The sequence below is a fragment of the Manis pentadactyla genome, chromosome 12 (assembly GCF_030020395.1).
Source record: "Manis pentadactyla isolate mManPen7 chromosome 12, mManPen7.hap1, whole genome shotgun sequence".
Classification (NCBI taxonomy): domain Eukaryota; kingdom Metazoa; phylum Chordata; class Mammalia; order Pholidota; family Manidae; genus Manis; species Manis pentadactyla.
Window position 1 is genome coordinate 103,668,072 of NC_080030.1, and position 18,681 is coordinate 103,686,752.

The following is an 18,681-nucleotide window of genomic DNA, read 5'->3' on the forward strand; positions in this document are numbered from 1 at the left end:
TATTAAGAACATCTCCAACTTAGCAGGTATGATATTTCAGCTCAAAACACATGATCTTTCCATTTTTTTCTCTTTTAGTGAGTCTCGAGTTTAAGCCGAAGCCCACTTAGTCATTTAACCTAAACTTCTTCTTTACTTTCTATAGTCTAATAATGACTAAGCATTGTGCATCTCTGTCACACCCACACACAAACACACACCGTGAATTTTTAGATTTCCCTCTGACACCACGTCCCCAGTATGCTCACTCTTTCTTACCTAGACTTGCTGCTATGGGCTCCTAAATGATCTTCCTACATCAGCTTTTCCACTGCTGATCCATTCTCCCCAAAGTAACCCTAGTCATCTCCTAACAGCACAAGTGTGATTGTGCCCCAATCCGTTTCATACTTGCTCTGGCTTCTTATTGCTCCTATAATGAAGGTGTGATGTCCTTGCATGTTAAATATTTGCAATACCGGTATCTGGTCAGTAACTATGAGTGATACTCTGTGCCTATTGCAACATAGTCATTCAATACCCATATTTTATGTAAAGGAGTGGTTTGCCCTAAACAAAGGAAAAATTGTACTGGACAAAGTGAAACAGGCAAGGAAGACTTTATTCAAGGCTATTGCAAAAGAGAAAAAAGACCAGAACTTAGTCTGAGCTCAACTCCTCCGAAATGGGAGAGTTTAAGTGATGGAGTGAGAATTTTTAAAAGTGGGGGAGTTCTTAAGAGTTGTGGTCGGGTGGCATTGTAACCATCTGTGTTTGCTAATTGGCCTTACCCAAAGGAAAATAAACTAGCATCTTCATGGCAACTTGGAACAAGGTGTCCACAGAAGGTAATTCTTGCCCTCCCACAGGGACTAGGTGATAGAGGAACTGTCTTTGATAATTACATTTCGAAGGAATGACTCCTGGGTTCTTGAGAAAGACAGCCTTGGATTGTAAAACTGACAAGAGGCTTTTAAAAAGATTTACATCTCAAAAGTGCAAAAGAAAAATATACAATTGTACATTTTCTGAATAAGTAATCAAAAAAAAAAGGGAGGGAAGGGATCTCAGTGTCTAAACCATCTTACTTCTGGAAAGGCCTGGGAAAGAGTGAGGCCAGGGGTCTGGAGGAAAGAAGAAACTTGCCTACAGTTTAGGAAGCTGAGGAAAATTGTAAGACATCTTGGTCATCCTTATCTATTTCTTTATCATCTTCTGGCACCATGTTCCTTGACTCTGTGCACCCCAGCCAAAGAGCACTTCTTTCAATTACCCCAATCCATCAAATTCATGTCTGAGATAGTATCTCTTAGCTGTCTTTCCCGCTGTCTTGAAAGTTCTTGACCTCGTCTTACATAGTTGGATTGACTCATCCTTCTGATGCTGGTTCATGATACCTCCTCAGGGCATTCTTTCCTTCCTTCTGTCTTTTCAACTTTTTGTTCTACTTTTCTGGAGATTTATTTATTTTCTAACATTTCACTTGAGGTTTTCATTTTTGATATCAGATTTTTAATGTGTGTTTGTTCTCTGAATGTATTTTATTTCAACAGAATTCATTGAAGTTAACTTTTTTTTTTTTATTTGTGTAGTATCTTTTACCTCTCTGAAGACACTTATACCATTTTGTTTGTTTTGCTCTTTATATTTCAAATTAGAGGATACCCTCAAATAATCTGGTTGTCCTTGGCTGTTTGATGATACATAATAGGCTCTAAAAGGCTCACTGTAAACTCTGGTGCTTACTCAAGGTGGAGAAACTACAAGCTTCACTATAGGGTGATGTAGTGGGTCATTTTGTTGGAATTTATGATACATGTCTTTAGACAAAGTTGATATAGTGAAGTGATTAAGAATATGAATGCAGAAGCTTTTCCTGTCCATGTGTGATTCTTGGTTTAGCTATGAAGTAGCCACATGAATTTAGGCAAATTATTAACTCTCTGTGTTTTGTTTTTCTCATTTGCAGAAAGAGTACAAAAATACCTACCACCTACTAGAAATCTCCTAAAATTTAAATGATTTAATACTTATAAATACTTTAGGATTGCTGGCATAAGCTGAACTTTATGTATGCTAACTGCTATTATTTTTATTATTATTAATATTACTCTCAGGACCAGTTCAATTTTGCTTGAAAAATAAATCTTCTGTTATTTTACTGGAGTAATTTTAAGAACCAAGATGGACGTAGGGCTGGCTGGTGTCAACACTGGTTGTAGACTCCAACTTCTGGTCTCAATAAGCCTTCACTGGCTCACCTATGTCCACAGTGCCCTTTTTCTTCTGCAGAGAATAAAACCCCTAATCCTCTGCTTTGTGGGATGGAACAATCACCGTGCTTCTCAGAGATAAAGAGCCGCTGAGGATCTGTTTTTAAGACATTCTTTCAGTAAAGTCTGCTTTTGTTAGATCATTCTGCCTTGAGTAGAATGATTTCAGCTTCTAAAATTTTGTTTTTGTTGTCCCATTCTCTTTTACCTTGTTGCAGGGCGTGGGCATGAGCAGGTGTTCACACATTGTATTCAACCTGCCATCTTGGCCAGAGCTCTTGGTAGTCATTTAAGAAAAATAGCACACAAGCCTTTGGTAGTAATGTGTTCTCTTTCTTAAAAAATAATTAAAATTATGGAACTATCTTACTACTGTATAGTATGTTTACATTTAATGTCTTATTTAATCCTCACAAAAATCTTGTGAGGTTGGCAAAGATATTAAACTATTGTATAAGCTGACATTTAGAGAGAGGAAGTGGCTCACGGAACGCATAGTCCATCAATAAGAAATATAGAACTAGTGATCATTACTTCTGACTTAGTCTTACATTATTCAGAGTTTACATATTATGTAGATATAGGTAATCAACTATATGTGAGTGGTAAACTTAGAGGGTAAAAAGCATCCTAAGCTTCATATTCAGCCTAGGATTTTATCAGATGCTTTGTCTAGATACCACGTCAGCCATCTCAGCTGCTATAAATCTACAGGTTTCAGGAAAATCCATGTTGTGCAGACCTTTTGTTTTTAAACCTGTGATGCACTATACTCTCTTCATTACTAAAAATAATAGAAGTAATAAAATTGCCAGGAGATGCTAAAGATCGATCCTCTTTTTCAACTTTCTGCTGATGACTTTTAATCATATCTCCCATATCTCTTTTGCATGGAGTTGTTTTACAGCTGTAATTGAGAGGTGCAAAGAAATGACTGTGCTCAATTGGAAACTGTGGTCAAAAGATGACAACAAAACAAGCAAATAAGCCTCCTAGATGGTTTGCGATTAACAGTATTTCTAAACTGAAATATTTCTTATTTGTGTTTTCATTTTTATGATGAGAAACAACAATTTGGGTGACTTTTTTATCTAAAACTATTCTGCAATGATAAGACAATAGAAATACATCTTCCGCACAGGAAAGATGAGTAAAGTTGTACAAAATTATTGACAATTGGTTTCTGAAAGTCAAATAAGAATAATTATATAGCAATGAAAGATAAGGAATGATGAGTTTCAAATGAGTATAAGTAATGCTTTCTAGGAAGTGCTCATTGAAATAAAAAATTGGTCCAGGAAAGCATTCCAAGAATTTTACATGAAAATGTGCTTTGTAAAATCCTTCTTTTCAATTAAAGGTCAATTTCATCAATTAGATATTCCAAATGTAAAATACTACTACTTTTCACACTCATTTAAAATTGAATTATATACATTTGTAAGGATAAATTTCTTGCTTTGTTGCTTTTCAGGTGTGTTAAAAAACGTTTGATGTGTTTACTACATTCATCACAGCAAAATAGTAATAGTGGATACATTCATGTACTGTTTAGAAATGTAATTCCTTTCTTTTAAATTGCTTGTGTTGTATAACCTTTGAATTAGAAAGTGGTATTTTTAATATTAGAAAGAAAAAGATGTACTATTTACATGATCAGTGTCATTGTAAACATTATGTCCCCTCTCTTTTGGAAAAAAATACTAATCCCCAAGTTTTATTTGACTTGATTCTTATTACTGGGTGAAACACATTACCATGAATTGGAAATTGTGCAATTAAAGCAAAAAGACATGTTGATTGCTGATGTTCTTGTAACTGAAGCAAACAGAGAATTTAGGCAGTTTATGGCCAAAGCAGGTACATATAACTTTTGTACACTTTCTTATCTCTCTGCCTGTTTCTGGTTTCAGATAGTAGACCCCTGTTAGGATGTTACGTAATCACTGTCCATTAAAGATGTTAACATTTTAAATTGTGGAGTGATGAGTGGGTGGTTCCGATTATGTAAATAATTTTCGTGTTAACATTTATGGGATTATGTTTATTATCAGTCACAGATACACTAAATCAAAACCTGTGTCCAACTTTTTTTTCTTTACCTAAAATCGCCTTACAATCTGCAGGTGAGATCTAATTTTTACTTTATTTTGTATTTAGGCCTTACTTAATCCAAAACATTAGGAGAAAAATTCATCTTTGAAAGGACGTGAACTTGTTTGAGCCTCCTCTTTTTATTTATTTATTTATTTTTTTTATTGAAGGGTAGTTGACAACAGTATTGCATTACATTAGTTTCAGGTGTGCAACACAGTGATTCAACATTTATATACATGATAATTCTAGGTACCAGGTATCACCATACCAAGTTGTTACAATATTTTGACTATATTCCTTATGCTATACATTACATCCCGGTTACTTATTTATTTTACAATTGGAAGTGTGTATATATATATATATATATATATATATATATATATATATATATATATATTTTGTGAGGGCATCTCTCATATTTATTGATCAAATAGTTGTTAACCACAATAAATTTCTGTATAGGGAGGTCAATACTCAATGCACAATCATTAATCCACCCCAAGCCTAATTTTCATCAGTCTCCAATCTTCTGAGGCATAACAAACAAGTTCTTACATGGAGAACAAATTCTTACATAGTGAATAAGTTCTTACATGGTGAACAGTGCAAGGGCAGTCATCACAGAAGCTTTCGGTTTTGTTCATGCATTATGAACTATACACAGTCAGTTCAAATATGAATATTCATTTGATTTTTAAACTTGATTTATATGTGGATACCACATTTCTCTATTATTATTATTTTTAATAAAATGCTGAAGTGGTAGGTAGATACAAGATAAAGGTAGAAAACATAGTTTAGTGTTGTAAGAGAGCAAATGTAGATGATCAGGTGTGTGCCTGTAGACTATGTGTTAATCCGAGCTAGACGAGGGCAGTAAACATCCATGTATGCAGAAGATTTCTCTCAGAACATGAGGGGGGAGGTTCTAAGCCTCACCTCTGCTGTTGAGCCTCCTCTTTATTCTGCTGGTTTGGGTACTCAGATGAGTCCATGCAAAATCTCACTATTGGTCTTGATTATTCCGATAAGAAGTTCATCATAACCTTAAATGTTTCATCTCCCTGTTCTGTTCCCAACATTTGATTATTTGAAAACAATTGACATGCCACCATAACTGCCCACATTTGTAATCCTACCAACCTTACTGGAGATACCCTAGCAGCTCTCTGATAAACTTTGAGCCACTGGCCTTTGAGTGCATTGCAGTGTTTCACTGGAGAACCAAAGCTTACATTTGTATCCTCACTTAGCTTGCAGGCTATTCTTGTTATAATAAAGCACAAATTAATACCTTTAGTTTTCTCTCCCAGTAAATTCAGAATTTTCCTCCCATTTTATCATTGAAATAGTGCCAGAATTTTTCTACATACTATTCTGCACCTGTGTTTTATTGGAAGAAATGATGTCATCACATTTGTGGCATGGCACACGTGGGACTAAATGCACACTGAAGCTGAAAAAGATTGCATATCTAGTTATTTGCAAACAGTTTGGACTTTTTATGATAGTGCAACCAATATGGTGATACCCTCCTTGTATTCACAGCTTCCGTATAATTTTCTGTATTTATATCCCAATTTAACTAGGGCAAGGGTTTCACAGGTGACCTGTCCATAAGAAGATGCTCACCAGGGCCTTCTGAACAAACCCATTTCTTGCCTTCAGTAATGATTTCCTAGGAAAGCCCTACTGAGAATTTTCAGTCAGATATAAAAACTACTCAGTTTTATTGGCCCAGGTAGTTAGGAAACCTGAATGACAGATTTCCTCTTGTCCTCAGACAAGCTGAAGGAAGTTCTGTGGTGCTCAAATTGTGTCTCAGCCAAAATGTTATCATCCTTTTTTGTAACAGCCTCATTTGTAACAAATTCCTTTCATTTCTTCAGCCTATGCACTTGGGGATTTCTGTGATACCTGTCTGATAATCAAGCAAATTGGGGGAGGGGGGAAACTTAAAATTGTACATTATGCATCAATGTCTAATGTCTGTGTCTTCCAAATTTAATGTTACAGTAATGTTGAAAGATAAAATTATACATATGAGATACTCATGTGAGATACAAGCACAAAAGCTCCTCATTAATCTTGTTTATTTTCTTTTTTTATTGCCTTCTTCATTTACTGTATGTTTCAAATAAATCTTTACTATACCTGTAAATACGATGAGGAATTGCTATGAAGAACTTTTTCATAAAGATGTAGATTTTTTTTGTTTAGATATCACTATTATTAATAATGCAATTCCAAGGGAGCATGAGTAAACCCAATATTCCATTTAAATTCCATCTAAATGTTGTAGGTTCTCATGGAAACTAAGGAATAATCTTTCTTATGTATTTTATTTTCCCCAGAAATCAAAAATCTCCACATATGACAAAATGTGGGCCTTTATGAGTAGCAGGAGGCAGTCAGTGCTCGTCAAAAGTAATGAAGAAGGAATCCAGAGAGTCCTCACCTCTGATTATGCTTTCCTAATGGAGTCAACGACCATCGAGTTTGTTACCCAGCGCAACTGTAACCTGACACAGATCGGCGGCCTTATAGACTCCAAAGGTTATGGCGTGGGCACCCCCATGGGTAGGTTTTATGTCAGCCATTTGCTCTTTGTTCATTAATCTTATTTGCTATGAGAAAGGGGAAGAAACAGCTTCCATATGCCATTAGGGATTTTGTTTTTAACAAATGTATCTTGCTGTGTTCTGTACAAAATCAGGAAGCAATTTGGACACCTGCTTCCAAATGTAAAAGTAGGAAAAGAAAAATTGATATTTACCAAGAAGGTCAGTAGACATTTTTCCTTTACCGATATTGAAAAAAATGCACAGAACAGAACAACCCCTCAAAAGGACCTTCTCAATCTTACATTTAAAAAGAGTTTTACGAATAAAGTTTTTGCAGCTAATTTTTTTTCAGATGTATGGCATACTTGACTTAGAAACTTAACTAATGGGTTCCTGTGAATGTTTATTTGTTTTATTTAAGAGAAATCGCAGGCAATTTGCCAGCAGTATACCTAGAATATTTGATACCAGGATTATTTAATTGTAACATCAACTTTCTCCCATATCAAAAAATTGTTTTCAATAATAATCATGAAATGAAATAAAGGATAATAATTGCCAGAAAAGACAATGAAAAATTTTAATTATTGAACTGCATATATATCTGTTGTATGTATAAGCATGTATATAGACATAGATAGATACAATAAAGAAATGCATAAATATGTAATATTACAGTACATGTGTGTATATGCAGTGGACATAATACTAGTTCCCTCAGATTGTCCACGGCCTAATCCTTGGAAGCCAAGAAATGCAGATGACCTTTGGAAGTTAGTTTTGAAGGCAAGGAAACAAATTCTTTTCTAGAAATCACAGAATGAAGGCAGCCCTGCAGACACCCCACTTTTAGGGCCTCTGCTCTCCAGAACTATGGAAATAATACGTTTATGTTGTTTTAAGCCACTCATTTTGTAGTAATTTGATAACCTCAGAAGCAGGAAATAAATACTGTATAAAAGGAAAAAGCCACAGATTAATATGTTTTAATTACACAGGTGTATTTTTGGGATGGAAAGGAAAAACCCTTATGGCTCTCGGAGCCTACCAAAGTAATAAATAAAACACCATAATTTTTTTGAGACTTAACATCTGCAAAATTGTCGATGACTGAGTCAAAACTGAGCTTCAGGTGTTCATGTTTAATAAATAGTAGAGACATATTTGTCAATTTATCTTCACTCATTATCTTATTCATTCTAATTTTAAAGAAGAGTTTCTTTCCAATGAACTAACATATGTACACGTTAGGAAGTTGGGCATAGACTCTTAGAAATCCCATTTCATAAATTCCAGATTTTGCAATATTACCCATGATATTCTAGATTTAGCCCTGTCACCTACTGTGATCTTAGACAAATTACTTGGCCTATAGACTTCTTTTTTTTTAATTAGTAAAATTAAAGGGTTGTACTAGAAAAGTCTAAGTCTTTTTAAATGCTAAGTGTATAATAATTTTTCAGATAATATACCTGTCAGATTCCATGAATTTGGTCTAAATTAGGCTAGAAACTACATGGAGAAACAGGATTAGAACCAATTTTAAAAATGAGGCACATTCTTCAACACTTACAAGGGATGGAAGCAGTGAATTGTTAGGACCCCATTACCTTATAGAGTTTCATTCAAAAGGAGCTGAAGTAAATATATCCATGTTCCAGTGTTGTTTCTGAAAGGAGTGAGATTCCAATAGATCCTCTGCCGGTGTACATTACCCGGATGAAGGGAGAGATTTGTGTTACGTTGTTGGTGTCAGACCACCCAACAACATTGTCTGCACTCCATGAGCTCTCAATTATTATTTGTTGAGCAAATGAATTCCACACCTGAAAATATGATGGTGCAGCAAGATTTATAAAAGAAAAACAACTTTTGGGGCTAATGATAATACAGGTTCTTCCATTATTAAATGTAGTGACCTGATTAAACAACTTGAGTAATCCAGTAATCTAGTGAGAATTGAGTAAGATTTGGGGATGATGAGGACTTTGGAGTATAGCACAGATATTTTTCATTAATTGTAGTTACATAATAGCACTCATAACTTCAAAATTTCTAAAATAAGTAATTTTTACTTGTACTTTATATAAAACCTTAAACTTGATTTTTTGTTTGTTTGCTTGTCTTGTAAATGCAATGTAACAGTGCACCAGGGATGACTCTATCATATTTCTTGCTTTGAGGTAATGCTAAAAATAAATCAAAATACTGTGTTATATAAATCTCAAAACCCAAGGGGATATTTCAGATGTGAAAACTATTTTTGAAGGAAATATAATAGTTGAATCAGTTCTAAAGAAGTTCTCTCTTATAGTTTATTGGAACTATATAAAAAGAAATTTTTGATCACTCCCTAATCCTAACACTGTTACCTAAAAGGTAGTGATTTATTAAGGAAAATAGAAAATAATTCAAAATATGACTAGATACATAAACTGTAATGTAATGTAAATTTTTTAACTGAGGAAAACACTGAGCACAGCACTTAGAAGTTCTGTTTCCTCTCATTTTAACCTTATCTTATAGATAAGATGAGAGAACAAAACAAATTACACTCTAAGCCTTAGATGTAGACTTTTTTCCTTTTATCTGTTCAACTCAGCTGATCAGAACAACTCAGGAGATCAGAACAAAAAGCTGATTATTGAAGAAAATATTCATTGATATTGGCAAGGTCACTTGCATGAGAAACTTATAAAAATCAAGTTGGATTTATATATTTAATGAAATCATTTCTTGTCATGTATAGATTAGTGTGGTAAAGCAGTGTTACATATTACTGTTTACATTAAAATAAAAATTGTAAATTACACAGTAGCTCCTAAGTTTCTAATTTGTATAAGAACCTTCTTGGAATGTGGAATTATCAATATATATTAATTAAATTTCAAAAGATCTGAATAATACTTTGGTATAGCAAAAGTATAGACCAGGAAGAATATTTTAGTGCATTCTTCTTTATTTTCATTGACAATTAACAATGAATTTAAATTAAATTTAAATATCTTATTATTAACAAAAGTTATTTAGCACTCAATATATAGTATACATATATTTTGTATTTAGCCTAATTCTGAAAGATATAAATTTGAACATGAAATTTAAATGTAAATGAATAATATTCAAATCACTCACCTGCAGGTATTGCAATATATTTTTCTCTTGTTTACATAAATCATTTTCTTCTCTTTGACATGATAATATTAAGTTCTTAACTTCAGTGAATTATATTTTATTCATTGATTACATAGCATAAAATTTAAATGATTTTGAGATTCAGTATATAAGTGAGTCCTAACCCTCTTCTGTACCTTCACCAAAAACATATAATCTAGAAAGAGGCATTTCACACTTCATTCCCTCAAATACTTTACTTTTGAGAAAAAGATACCAGAAAGTAACTTAAGATCTACTATGTCATACCTCTACTAGAAATCTGGCTTCATGAGTTATTTATGTTTATTTAGTCATTAATAAACACAATGACATGCAACTCTAGTACTTGACTGGGATTCTGACTTCCCATAAACTGTCAACCAACATCATTATCTGCATTTCTCAACTAGTTTATTAGTATTCACCTCTTATATCACCACCACTGAAGCATGTTGAAGATCATATGTAATATGTCACTTATTGGTAAATTTTAGTTTAATCATAAGCAAAAAAAGAATGCATTTAGGTGTGAAAAAATGTTATCTGAGGCTCTCATTCTCTTCCCAGCAAGAGTTACTGAGATAAATATATTGAAAGCACAACACTATGATTCAGGTTCTGGACATACAGATCAGTTCCAGAAATTCCCCAAGACTTTGAGTTTATATTCTCTAGGAACCATAATCCATAATGAAAATGTCACTTCACTAAGATTATAAACGTAATCAAAGAGATCCCTTTGCTTGTACTGTTGCTCAGATATTCAGATATTGTCATATAGGCATATGTGGTTAAGAGTAAGAGGTCAAAACAAAACATATTTCTCTTTTGGAGTGGGATATCAGAAATATTTCTGAAATTATGCATATTTTCCTTTTTCCCCCCCCAAAGCCCATGCATCTTCTTAGCTTGCTAGGCCTCCTCCCGTGGCCCTTGTCCCATTCCTCCCTTCCCCATTCGTCACCCTGAGTGTGATGATCACTGCCCAGTGTGTGTTGTGAAGTCACTGAATGACTCGGATATAAGCTATTTAATTAGTGAAGCTCTGTTTGCAAAAAAATACCTTAGTGGAGCAATCAACAATGATGCGAAGGTAAATGCTAAATAAGCATGAGCTGGTTTAATTAAGTTTAGGGTGACATTAAATCCCTCTCATGGTTTTCCAGATTGCAGCAATATTTTAATGTGGATGTTACTGTATAGTAGATTTTTGAAGTTGCAGGCGCTCTTACGAGTCTTGTAAGTTAACTGAACTTCCTATTTCATTCAAAAGAATTAAAAAAAAAACAACTCTGGATGGGGTTGAGCAAAAAAGCAAATCACAGCAGTTTTCATTAAGGAATACTCGAAATGTGTGAGCATTTGCAGTCTTTGCTCTTAATTCACCATAGGTGATAATCTATTTATCTGAGCAGAAAGAAGTTTTGCTTCATGGCATTTTCAACTGCAGGGCCTCCCTCCTGACCGCCCGGACTAAAAGCCTACTTGGCTTCTCCCTTTCAGACGTTGAGTGCATATTGCGCTTTGAGGACGAGGCCGACTCAGCAGTCCACGAGCCGGTGGGAAAGCAACAGCCAAAAAAAAATCCATTAGGGCCCCTTGGCGTTATTTTGCTTTGTGTTCCGTTTGATAGAAATATTGTGAAGTGACTGAGGGTCTCATTAAAACTGCTCCTGTTTTTAACAGTGAGCTAGGGACACACTTCCTTCATTTGTTAGGACCTCACGACTGTGATAGTGTAGGTGCCAACTGACAGGGGATGGAGGGACCGTGTTCCTGTCTGAGTAAATCATTGATAATGCTAAAATTCTCTATGGTCTCATTTGTTCCCATTTTATTTGTGAGGTTAAATCAATAATAAGTGTCAGTCAATCAATGATTATTTCTGTGAAAAAAATTCAAATTACATTAGTCATGTCATAGTCATGGAACTACTGAAATATATGTAATACACAAAGAATGTAAAGGGAAAATGTAATGATGAGCATAAAGAAGATATATTTATAATGCCTTTTAATGTTAAGGTTAAATTTAAAGACAATTTTAACATACATGAAATTGTCATATGTATTTTATTCCTATCCTATTTCCTTATTTAATTAGAAGTGTTAGGATACATTCTTGTTTTGTATTTGGACTTCAGTGATACCTCTATAAACTGTTTTATAGCATTGTTTATATTAATGAATACAAAGTAGCAGAGTAGCAGTCATCCTATTAATAATTTTCAAGTGACTCTTATCTCATTAAAAAACTCTTACACATAATCAGCCTAAAGTAAAAATTAGTACAATAGGTTGTGTCATTGAGTCTTTGTAGCATCAATATGCCACTTTGACATGTGAACAGTATGAGATTTCTTTGTTCACATCTGTTTCCTAATGTTCAGTGCATGAGATCTCACTGCTTTGTTTCTTGTTGTTTAATGAAGTGAGAGATGTAGAACTGGTACTAAGCGAGGCATGTGGTTTGTTTAAGGCAGATGCCATGTTTATAAAAATAGAAATCAATATGAGGAACATTTCTTTTCCCTGTTTTGCTCACCTCCATTTCTAGAATTCCCAATTTATCATATAATAAGTGCTGTAATGTTCATCATTATAGATGCATACAATTGCTGACCTTCAGTTCTTCAGCTTTACTGAAACGAATGCATACATCTGTCTTCATTAGTTGAACATAATGCACAAAAATTGATGCAAATTTTTGGTCTTTCTGCAGATCAAACCTTGCGTTAAGATGTGTTCTATTTTTTCACTGCATAAAGCAGCATGTTAATGTTGGTGGAGTGCTTTTGCAAGGCTAAATCAAGATCTAATCATTTTTAGGGCCTGAGTTGAACAAGCAACACACAAAAAAGTCAAATTACACCTGTAGAATTCCTGGCATATTTGTTAAAAGTCTAAATTTCACGTCACTGAAAACGGTGAGTGCCTCAGTAAGCTGTACCTGCTCCACAAACATCATTAACAAACCGTTTGCTGGGATCCAGGAAGCTTCCAGAAGGAACTTGATGAATTGTGAGCACCAGGGTGAGCAGCCTTCATTAATATTGTAAATGCTGACCAAGTGGTACCCAGATGATGCATACATGGATAACCTCATGGAAATAGTTAATTCTGATATATTTTATGTGCAAATAGTGGATCATTTAATTCATTTAGTTAGTGTGCTGATACGTTTAAGGTTCTGGATTAAAATTCTATTGTACCTCAGCCAGATGGACTATGCCAGAATGTCATGCATTAGTTAGCAGGGCTAAGTAAGATCAATGATTCAGTCAGGAGAGAAAAAAAGTCAAAAGCAGAGAAGTAAAATGTTTAGTATTAAATTCCAAAAATGAATGCTTTGCATTTGCCAGGCCTCATGTGAAAGGTGTTTTCTTAGCCTGCTGTGTAGACTGTGTGGCTTTTGTAGTCAAATGATTTATGTGCAAATCTGAGTTTCACCTGAGTGTTCTGGGAGTCCTAGATGAAGTCCAAAGGCTCTCTGAGACTTGTTGTCTTTATCTGTAAATGCTTAAAATCCTGTCTATATACTGTATTATGCTAAAGATTATACATATTGTATTTTTAGTATTTGGATGGGAATATATGCACCACAAGAAATTCCAAAGGACTATTTTGAAGAAATGTTTATAATAATTGAAAGGATGTATCTGTGGTTTTTAAGTTGTTTGATTCTTACTCGTTTTTGCTCTTTATTCAGAAATATTGAATATATTATAGATAAGGAGGATTGTTAATATGACCCATTCCTGAACAATTAGAGATCTTTTCCTATGGAACCTGACTAGGGTTTTATTGTCAGCTAATCAGTGCACTGTAGGTAGGTAACCATCATTTTGGGAGAAGAAGGTAATTGAGTTCTGCTTTATAAAGAGGACACCATTCCTGTCATAGCAAACATGTCTTTAGAGAGAATCTTCTCCAAATACACCTTGGGCTCTGTAAAGCAATGAACATAAAACGTAGATGATAAGGGGATACATCATCCCCTTTTCTCAAGGAAACAAATGCAGAAAAACAAACAACACAAAATAGGGAAAATACAACACAAGCAAGAGTTCTCTTATATAATGCAGGGAATCGGATTGGTGGAGTCGATCAGCACCGAAGCAGTCAGGCCAAACTGAAAATGGACTTGGGCTTTGCCTTAAATGATGGGTACTTTACTCTCTTGAAGAAGTTATCCTCTCTCCGAATTTTTGTGTTCTTTCTGATGTACTATGGTGATGATTTTGTTTAAAATGGCCCAACATTTCTAATTTGTTCATCGAAGTTTGATACTGAAAATGGAAAAAAAATTATAGGAAAACAGTGCTGACATTTCCATTCTACCACTATTCCAATGATGACTATGCAGATGAAAAATTGTAAGGAAGGCAGTGTTTCTAGGATAAAATTATTTCTCTTTTCATGGTTAGTGTCAAAGTTTCATGATCTGATACCCAGAGAAGAAATGTGACTTCAAATTTACCTCACTTTTAATTAGTACATGTATGTCAGAGCCAGTGAAAATAATTTTACTTTTTCATTATATACTGATAATATTTTGCCCTTCTTGTTCTTTTTCACATTAGTAAGGCAACTGGCTGAAACATACTCTGTAATTTGAAATTGTATTGAATATCAAATTGTCTTTTACTTATGCATGTATTGATTCAACAACTATCATGTCCTTACTGTGTGGCAGGTGCTACACTATCAAAGCAGATATAACCCCTGTCTTTGTGGGGTTTACAGCCTGTGATGGTAAATTAATATTGAATAATCAAAGGAATTATTTTTTAGTTGCAAACTAAGATGAGGTGTATAGAGGAAAAGAGCAATAATGTAACAGTATTATCAACTGAATAAAACATAAAACTGGAAATATAGCAATATAATACTCAATCTGAAATATAAATATAAAATTTATTTTAGTGCTTAAAAACAGATGTGATAGAGAAAGAGTCTTGAGATAATAAAAAGACTCTGTTGAGGTAAAGACTCTAAGGGAATGTGGTCTGGTTCCAAATTCATTGGAAGATTTTCATCATGGAAAGAGTGTAAAAAGAAGTAGAGCTCTAGAGGATTTAATTATATGGGTAACCGTTGAATCGCTGTGTTGTATATTCGAAACCAGCACTTGCATATCAATGATACTTCAATAAAAAAAAGAAGTAAAGCTCTAAAATCAGCCAAAATTCACTGTGTATTTAGGACACCCAGAACTCATCTTAGCAGAAGAAACAGGGAGCCAGTTCATCACCTTGAACCCTGCTGGCAGTACTGTAAGAATGGAAGTTGACAGTCCCAGCAGATCCCCCTGGATTTTTAGTCCTGGCAGGTCTTCTCTTTGCTAAGGCCCTGAGCAAGGGCACTTAATGACTGTTGATGTAAATGCAGAGCTGGCATAAACATCTATAAACTTATTTGTGACCCTGACTTATTCTTCATATTCAAAACCAGAAGTGTGAAATAAGTGTGTTTATGGACTCTTCTTATTCTCCTGAATTTAATAGGAAGCTGTGAAGATGTCTAATATCAGAGGTTCTACCTTGACATTATATTGGGTATATCATCATTGATTTTATTGCTTCACTGTTTCATTCAAAAGGCATTTGTTGCAAGCTTCCTGTGTGACAGGCACTGTGCTGGCTGCTGGATGAAAAAAGGTGAATGATGGATGGTTGATAATCTGTAACTGACAGGTAGCCTGGGTTCAGCCAGCAGTTACAGGGATTTGGGTTTTCAGATACACATGTTAGAAACATTTATCAGACTAAAGTCTTCCAAAGAAGAGAAATAGTTGAGGGATTATTGAAGTTCTTTGAGGCACGTCCTTGAATTACTATATGCTAGGTGATTACGGTGTAGTCACATACCCAGAACACAGGTAAATCACTATATTTCAAGAAAGCACACAATAGCTTAGAGTAATGACAAGCCAGAAAAAACTTAAAATTATGAGCAGTTTACCTCATAGAAATATATTCCCTGACCCAAAGAGAGCAACTACCAGGATATTACTTAATTCTGTGTCACACGCAACACGTAACATCAGGTGATCTGAGTAAGTACAAAATGTAAAACAAGGAAACTGAAGTCTCCTAGGAAGTGGAGAGGATTTATCATTATGAAAAACAGTACACAGCCAGACCCTTAGAATTTTAATGAAATATTTAGAGGCTTTGGGTGCTATTAGGAAGAATAAAGGCTACATACTTCCCCCCACCCCCTCAAATTGCCTTAATCCCTTTTGGTGTATATTTATACAACTCTTATAACTCTTGGCCCTCAAAATATATCTTATAAAGAGACTTAGGGACAAGCAGAAAGATCTAACAAGGCACAACATATTTTTACAGAGAGGACTGAAATAGTGACGATCGTAATTATTGTTATCTAAGGCAGTACTTTGCAAGGTGAAGTTAAAATAATTGATGGTGAAACTAATAGATGTGAAGGAAGAATTTCTTCCCCTAAAATAAATGTAACCATTATAAAGACTTTTTAAAAAACATTTTCACTATTTTTTCCTTTAGTAGCTAGATGGAAGCCATTATTTTGCTAATGTATAATGTGTATTTGCAAGAGATGTATTTGTTATAGCATGTTCTTCAAACTTATCTGAGCAAGGAGTCCTTTAAAAATGAGATGCAGAGCAATGAAAATAAAATATTTGAGTTCTAATTATAGGGATGGACATGCCTATTTAGACTAAAACTGAAAAAATTTTGTGTAGAAGCCATATGCTTAAACATTTCTCCTGAGTAAGATTAAGGATTTTGTTAAAGAAACAGCTCTCCAGTTGAATTTGGTAGATCCTCACTCCCCCAGCTTCTTAAACAAGCTACTTACTTGCTGTGATTTTCTTTATCTATGTTTAGCTTGCATATTCTTGCTAAAACAGTCATGCTGAATTAGTTCCATTATATTAATCAAGTAAAAACAAGACATATAATGGTTTCCCTTATGAGGCAGAAAAGTTTCCTGACCAGGTTTTCACTTGCTCTTAGCCAAAATAAAATTTTAGGGATAGGTATAAGTATTTGTAAGTCAAAACAAAATCACTGTCAACGTTGAATGCAAGCTAAAATAAGTATTTTTCTGAAGAAAAACTACACATGAATTTGTACAGAAAAAATAATGTGCAATATATTGTTTAGAAAAGAAGGTTGAACTGGAGAAAGCCTATTTCTGGGTGGGAGAGAGCGATCAGACCAGTCCCTTGGGATGGATGTTGAAAGATGCATGTAGTTTAATATTATTCTATGCTTCCAGGCAACCAATTAGAGAAGTTATTACTTATTATAGCTAAGGCAGATGAATATCAAGCCCATCAGCATAAATACTGAATTTCATTTATACTGTTGCCTCCACTGAAAAGAGCATTTCTTTCCAAAACATAAAATGATAAACAACAACCAAAAAAATCTTACAGGGCAGTGCTGTGATGATTTTTAAACCATCCAAGTCTGTATCAACATGTTACTTCTGTTATTCCCATCAAATAACAAATATGAGTATTTACCTATTATCTGTAAGGTATTGGCTACCCCTGAATACAGCATGTTAATCACGATTGCCTTAAATAGCTGCACTTCATCATGGGAACCACAATGTTTTTCACAACTTTCCTAGAAGTAGAGGTTCCTGGTTTATCAAAGCTCCGTTTTCAGTATAGCATGATTCTTAGACATTAAGTGTCCTTGTATCCTATTCATTGCCTTTCGTAGATTTCTTTCTGTTTTACTAATTTTCCAATGCTCTGAGTTGAGTCTGCCTTTTAGAAGAGCCAGACTCTTCTAAAATGCCTTTAGAAAGACATTTTCTTCCTTAAAAACAAAATTCCTTTTACCCTTCAAAATCAGAAAAGCCACGCACCTTGTTTATCTAGTTAAAATTCTCTTTGTCATTTTCTAGTTGTTTTTCTCTACTGAAAATAAATGTTGGCACACTTTGCAGTGTCTGGAAGCAGCTCTGTCCTCTCACGTTAATCCTGAATCACGGAATTCTCGGTGACTTGGCGGATAACGCACCCTCTCTCCCCCCAGGCTCCCCCTACAGGGACAAGATCACCATAGCGATTCTCCAGCTGCAGGAGGAAGGCAAGCTGCACCTGATGAAGGAGAAGTGGTGGAGAGGCAACGGGTGCCCCGAGGAGGAGAGCAAAGAAGCCAGTGCCCTGGGGGTGCAAAATATCGGTGGTATCTTCATTGTTCTGGCAGCCGGCCTGGTGCTCTCAGTGTTTGTGGCAGTGGGAGAGTTTTTATACAAATCCAAAAAAAACGCTCAGTTGGAAAAGGTAAATGTCACTTTTTTACCATTTCAAATCATTGTTGTTATAATAAAACAAACCGTTTTTAATCTTTCCAACCAAGGGCGGAATGCTTAGAACTGTGGTGTTAATTATCTTGTGCCATTCATTTAGAACCAAGGTCCATAGAAAGAATCGTGATCACCTTTGTGATCTCTCATTTAAGCATGACATGTTTAATGGAAGCCCGCTTCAGGACAAATGACCATTTCTCTTCCTACTGAAGCCTGAAAAAAAAGACAAAGTTTTGCTATTTGAAAGTCATTGCAGTTAGTTGAAGGGAGGACTATAATTAATGAAGGAAG

General features: G+C 34.7%; 1 protein-coding gene across 6 annotated transcripts in view; it reads left to right on the plus strand.

Annotated features, from left to right (window-relative positions):
* Positions 1–18,681, plus strand: part of GRIK2 (glutamate ionotropic receptor kainate type subunit 2) — a 588,905-nt gene that overhangs the window by 555,349 nt on the left and 14,875 nt on the right. For all 6 annotated transcript variants that reach the window (XM_036890423.2, XM_036890420.2, XM_036890419.2 and 3 more), the window contains 2 exons: positions 6,707–6,932; positions 18,114–18,364. In XM_036890423.2, coding sequence (XP_036746318.1) covers positions 6,707–6,932; positions 18,114–18,364 — 477 coding nt within the window. The remainder of the gene's footprint in view (positions 1–6,706; positions 6,933–18,113; positions 18,365–18,681) is intronic.